Raw genomic sequence first — 6,032 nt, 5'->3', positions numbered from 1 at the left:
ACACTAAGACATGGAATACAGCGAGTCCACATTGGTACCACAGAGAGCAGGGTTTCTTAACAATGGGTCCATGAGGTTGGATTGAAATTCAATAAAAACATGCTTGTGGGGACGTGCTGGTGTATGTGTGATATATTAAATAATACATAGTATAGTGTGGACTTAGTAAGGGGTCCGTGGTTTTCACCTGACTGCCAAAGGGGTCCGTGGAACAATAAAAGGTAAGAACCCCTGCCAAAGTGGGAAGGTGAAAAATTTTTGGAAGACAGGTGAGCTTTCTTTCAAGAGATTGTAGTGGGCAATGGGTCACGTTTAGGGAGCTTAGTCAGCACTCCTGGGTGGGAATGGAGATTTGACATTCATCACACCACAAGTGTCTTCTGAAATGAAATATGTGTGAACAATTGAATGCAGTGGTCTCAATGCTTAGAGATGTCAGACCCACTTTAAAAGGCAGGAGAGGAATGAATGTGTTTGTTTTTCTATAAGAAAGGTAAAATGTGGAATTTGATTTTTATCCCTATTATAAGGATCTTTTTAAAGGGACAAAAATGTTCTAAAATTAAAATTGTGGTGATGCCTGCACAACCTTGTAAATGTACTTTAAAAATACCAAATTGTTTTCATACACCTCCTCTTCACCCCTTGGTGAGGAAGGGATTCTCATCCTAGGGCTTGCACTGGGTCCCAGAGCAAAGAAGCATGGGCTGCCATAGGCAGGTTTTGTAGTGACAAGAGGGCAGGGTGCTCACTGATTCCCACAGGAAGATGTTACTGTTTGAATAATTCTGAGGAATGGATGGAAACTGAAGACCACTAATTAGGGATGAGCAGCCACTTTGCCTGGTCCCAATGCCCTGGTTGTTAGGCTAGGAGTCCTTATCCCAGGGAGCAGAGTGGGCAGGGGAACAAGTGGTTAGTCTATTCAAGGCCCCCCTGGTTTGCTCCAGATGGCAAGGCAGCACATAAACAGTAATTTCAGTTCTCACACCACAGTTGACCATTTAACACCTTAAATGTCATATGATTTATCTCCCAATAAAGCTGGTTTTTAAAAACAAACAAACATACATGGCAGGCCAGATTTGGCCCAAGAGGTATAGTTTGCCAGCTTCTGCTCAAGATCATTGTCTTAATCCCTTTCCTTAATTAATTGCATTTATCCATAAATGAGCTGATGGGAATCTGTATCTCAGCGAATGTAGAACTCACAGCACACCAGTTGGGAAGCAACACCATACAACCCTGGAGCCCCAGAAACTCATGGCTGTAGGTTCACGTGTATTTGCTTGCAATATTTCCCACCTTCAGAAAAACTTGTTTCTAACTTGCTTGCTACTTCCTGCAACCCCAGTCCCAGCACCATGGTGTCATCCACTTAGGAAAACTAGGGCAATTCCCTAATGAAGATGCTCAAGGACTCTGCATTCTAAAATATGGCAAAGAGTCTCAGAGTTGACAAATCCCTGAGGCGTACTGCTGCTGGGTTGGTCCTGTGAAATCCAACTCATTCTGGAGTTTTCCATTTAAAAGGATGAAAGAAAAATATTCACCAGTACAACAGGTGCATAGCAGATACTGAAGTGATTCACTCAGTCCAGGGAGGCTATATGTGAAAGAGCAGCTGTGATTGAAATCCCCATCTGACTACGTTTATGCTAATCTACTGGTATTCTCAAAGAACACTCTTCCATCACAACCAAACTGGAGAATTAAATGGAGAGGTGGCAGAATCCATGGCCCATACATCTTTCAAGTCTATTGGCGGACAACTCCATAAGTCCCACAAGAATGAGGTGCTGCTTTTGAATGAGTACTTTCCCAGGGACCTGGAGTTCCACCACTTTCCATCTTACTAGCTGCTACTACACAGATCAGACAGCCAAGGCGGGGATCAACAGAATGCAAGTTCCATTATGACAGGGATTTCTGTCTTTTTTCTTCAAGGCTTTATATGCCCAGTGCCAAGAACAGCGCCTGGCACATAAAAGGCAAGTATTGTGGAGTGAATACCTAAACTCTATAGGATATTCGCTCCTACTGGATACCCAAAACGTGGGGAACTAACCACAAGAGGTTTGAGAGGTCCCACTGAACCTGTAAAGCAAACTCAGAATATTTTTTAAAAAACTGAAGTGCAATGTGTTCTAAAAATAAAAAGTAAAAGGATGAAGGGAAAAACAAAGAATGCAGATTAATTTTAAAAAACACAACAGATCTACTACAAGGAAAAACACAAGAATATAAGATTATTACAAAGGATTGTGATGAAATTCTCTTTAATCAACCATGAAAACTGCTGAACACTCTCCAGAAGATACATCCATTTAGCCAGCCTACTCTGGATTTTAAAATTTGTATTTGAAATAAAATGCTGAGGTTTACTAAGCTATTTTTTTTCTAAACATATTTAAACCAGGCCCTTTCCTGCCAAGATAAGAAATGCTGCATAACAATGTTGTTTTCTTATTGCCACCTTTTCACTAGGGTCATAGAAATCGCTCTCCAAAGATAGCAGAACTGTGTGTTCTCCACCGCAACTGCATTTACGGTATCCGATCCTCGAGGTATGTATCCATCAGGAAGTTTCAGAGAATCCAAGGTAAAAAAGATACTATCATCTATCACCCCATTTCTTCCACAGAGACTAGTGATGCTGACCTGGAAATATAAGAAATGAAAAAGGCCATTTAAAAGCATACACTGTAACAGCATCTGCACCTCCTCATTCACTCCAAACTAGATCACACCACATCAGTGATTCCCAGCCTCACTGGCACATTTGAAAGAGCGGGGCGCTTTGTAAAATACCCATTCCAACACCCTATCTTAGACCCATTAAATCAGAACCTCTGGGGATGGTGCCTGGGTCTCAGATGAGAAAAATAGCTCTGAATATTACATAAAATATACACTGACCCCTAGAGTTAAGGTTGCGAGAATGAAAATGGCTAAGAAAGCAATGTGGTGCTAGCTGGCTATCATTTTCCCCCTACTTCCTCTGTCACATTCCAAGCTCATTCTCTCATCCATATCTTTGTGCAACCTGAATTTCCAACTCACTTTCCACTCAGCTGCCCACTACCCAAATAATACCCAGCTTGTACTACTAGCTCAAGTCCCACTCCAATCTTCTCCAACAATTCTCTGGCACACAAATTTTATCTATTCTTCTTCTCAGAACATTCTAACACTTCTTAAATAAGCTATATAATTTAGAACTTAATAATTCATAAGTTCTACATTGTTCTCTAATTATTTCCTTTCAGAAGTAGGGCCTTTTCAGTAAGAAAATTGACACCTCTTGAGAAAAGAATGCATTTTCTATTATTTTTTTAGATTTCCCAGAACACTCAGTAGAATCCCAAGAAGCAGAAATGATCACTAAGGGAAGGGTTAGCAGAAACAAATGACAACATCATCATGCAAACAAACTACCTCGTGCACATGCTTGTATCTCAGAGGCTTCACTGAGAGTGCCTTTCTGTTGTAGGTGGATGGATGGATGGAAACCTTAGCTTCTACCCAGTCACCTTGATAAGGTTCAAAACCTAAAATCGCCACAGAGAAAAATCAGGCTGTAGTTATTGCTTATTTCTGGCAATGGTAAATTGATTCTTCTCTACTGACTCCACAGAGTCAAGTGGAGAAAAGCCTCAATTGTGCATTCAGAGGCTAATCTTTTGGGGAGCAGCACAGGGTTTATAAAACATTCACAACTCCTTCGGGAGAGGCAGTAAAGCACACAGATAAGAGTGCAAGTTTGAATTTGGCTGCTCGCAGGCAAATCTTGATAGGGCCAAGTAGTTTGCAACCTTGGTCAAGGCACTTAATTCTTCTGTGTCTCAGTTTCTTCATCTAAAAATGAGGAGCGTAATAATGGTACTTACCAAAAAGAGTTGCAGAGACAATTAATCAAGATATGTACAACTCATAGGACAGGAACAGCAACAAATAAACACTGACAGTAGAAAATACTGCTACAATGAGAATGAAGCAATTTTCCCAGGTTTTTTAGGCAGGTGGTGAACTCTAGTATAAATATATGTGTGTGTATAAATATATAATATTTTATAGTTATAAACAAATAGTTTCAGATTTTCATCATAAGTTAAAAGTAAGTTACAGGATATAAAGGTACCAGGGAAGATATGGAGCAATTGCAACTCTAAAACACTGCTATTGGGAGTATGAATTGTTACATCTATTGCAGAAAACTGGCATTATCTACTAAAGTTAAACATTCATTTACCCTCTGATCCAGCATTTCCTAGTTCCTTCACAGGCCGAATTTTTATTACAACTATATTTTAGAATGACCCAAGGCCTTGGACCTCTTCTCTCTCTCTTTTTACCTATACACTTTTCTTCGCTGTGGCTTTACATAAGATCCATAGGCTGATAATTCCAAAATGTATATACCTCCAGCCCTAAAAAACCTCAGATTCACATATCCAATTGCCTACTCAAATTTAACATTTCTAAAGATGAGCTCTTGCTATTGTTGTCATGCACCCAATTTTGTTCTTCTCATCTCAAAAATGGCAATCATAATAAACATAAGGTTCTTAATAATTAAGAAACTGATGGAGTAGAAATGTACTTGGAACTATGATGTAGACATAATTCATCACCACATTCAAACATGGTATGATGTATGACCAATTGAAACCACACTGTAGGACTCAAAATGTAAAAGCCATAGGTACCTATTTTTTTATTCAAAATAACTGAACTACAAAATTTCTGGGACAAAGAGATGATACTGAATATATAAAATAATACTGAGCCAGCATGGCCACATCAGTTTTCTCTTTTTGGTGCCCCATCAATCAGACTTTAGGTATGCATGAATCTTTAAAAACTGCCATGTAAATCAACCCAACTGTTCTACCATGGCTGTGATTTTTATTTTTGAAATTAAACCTCTAAATTTTGTTTACAATGATAGGAGTCTTCAATCAGAAAATTCAACATACTGCCAAAACACTTCAGGTTTTGAAGCTTTTGGAGGATTGCCATTAATGATAGGAAGTTTGTGAAGAGGATGATTTTGAAATTTATCCTTACAAGCAATGGAGGCAGCAAACAAAACATCAGAGAGCAAATGGTAAAAAATAAATACTTTTGAAATAAGATGGCTGGACTTGGGAACTTCTCAGCTTGTGGTAAGACTAGTAATGTAGGTCTTATTTTAAATTGGGTACATTTGTATTCTATAACAGAATGGAAGGAAATTGAGGAACTCTATGAATTTGCAGCTGGATCCCAATTTAATGAAACATTCAGAAGTCTTAAAAATCCCCATTAATACATACACATGCGATTGTTATACTTTCATCTTTGAAAACTTTGTGAATAATGCTATTTTAACCCAATCTGTTAAATAAATATTTCAAAAACTGATTCAATTTTCATTGTCACACCGTTGTTTAGTCTCACAAATATCCCAGGTTGGACACTAGCGCATACCCCAGGTAGAGCTGATGCAGCCCTACAGGATTTTGGTCCTTGGTCCCCCCTCATGTCTCCTACTTGTCTTCTCACTGGCTAAATCCAGCCAAAAGAATATCAGCTGCCAAAAAGCAGGTCCCTTTTGTGAATTCATCGGTCATTAAAGAGGCACAATATTATATATCTTCCCATAACCTACAGAATTGTGTGTGAGAGAGTATAAACTACAATGTAAACTATAATCCAGGCTCAGTGGCAATGCCCCAAAATACGTTTATCAATTGCAATGAATGTATCACACTAATGAATGATGTTGTTTATGCAGGGAGGTATGGGGAGCGGGTCATATGGTAATCCCTGTATTTTTAAGGTAACATTTATTTAATCTAAATATCTTCTAAAAAATAAAAACATATTTTTAAAAATTTAAAAATAAATGAAGTATTGGTGGGGAAAAAAATAAAAAGAGATAATGAAAGTAAAGAGGCTGCCACCTCTGAACTGAGAAAGAGGCTGGACTGTTGGCCAATTCAAGGCCTAAGGGGAGTCTCAAAAGGGATACGAAGGCTACATGGACT

At 38.8% G+C, this 6,032-nt stretch overlaps 1 protein-coding gene across 2 annotated transcripts in view; it reads right to left on the bottom strand.

The window, feature by feature from the left end:
- Positions 1-2,268: 2,268 nt before the first annotated feature.
- The window catches only part of LOC101424930 (cancer/testis antigen 55-like), a 28,572-nt gene continuing 24,808 nt past the window's right edge, over positions 2,269-6,032 (bottom strand). For both annotated transcript variants that reach the window (XM_071213000.1, XM_012519963.4), the window contains exons 4-5: positions 3,439-3,551; positions 2,269-2,661 (exon numbers count right to left, since the gene is read on the bottom strand). In XM_071213000.1, the coding sequence (XP_071069101.1) occupies positions 2,467-2,661; positions 3,439-3,551 (308 nt within the window). In that variant the 3' untranslated portion in view covers positions 2,269-2,466. The remainder of the gene's footprint in view (positions 2,662-3,438; positions 3,552-6,032) is intronic.

Source organism: Dasypus novemcinctus, chromosome X (genome assembly GCF_030445035.2).
Source record: "Dasypus novemcinctus isolate mDasNov1 chromosome X, mDasNov1.1.hap2, whole genome shotgun sequence".
Taxonomy (NCBI): Eukaryota; Metazoa; Chordata; class Mammalia; order Cingulata; family Dasypodidae; genus Dasypus; species Dasypus novemcinctus.
Note: the sequence above shows the minus strand (reverse complement) of the source record. Positions and strands in the feature narration are given on the sequence as shown.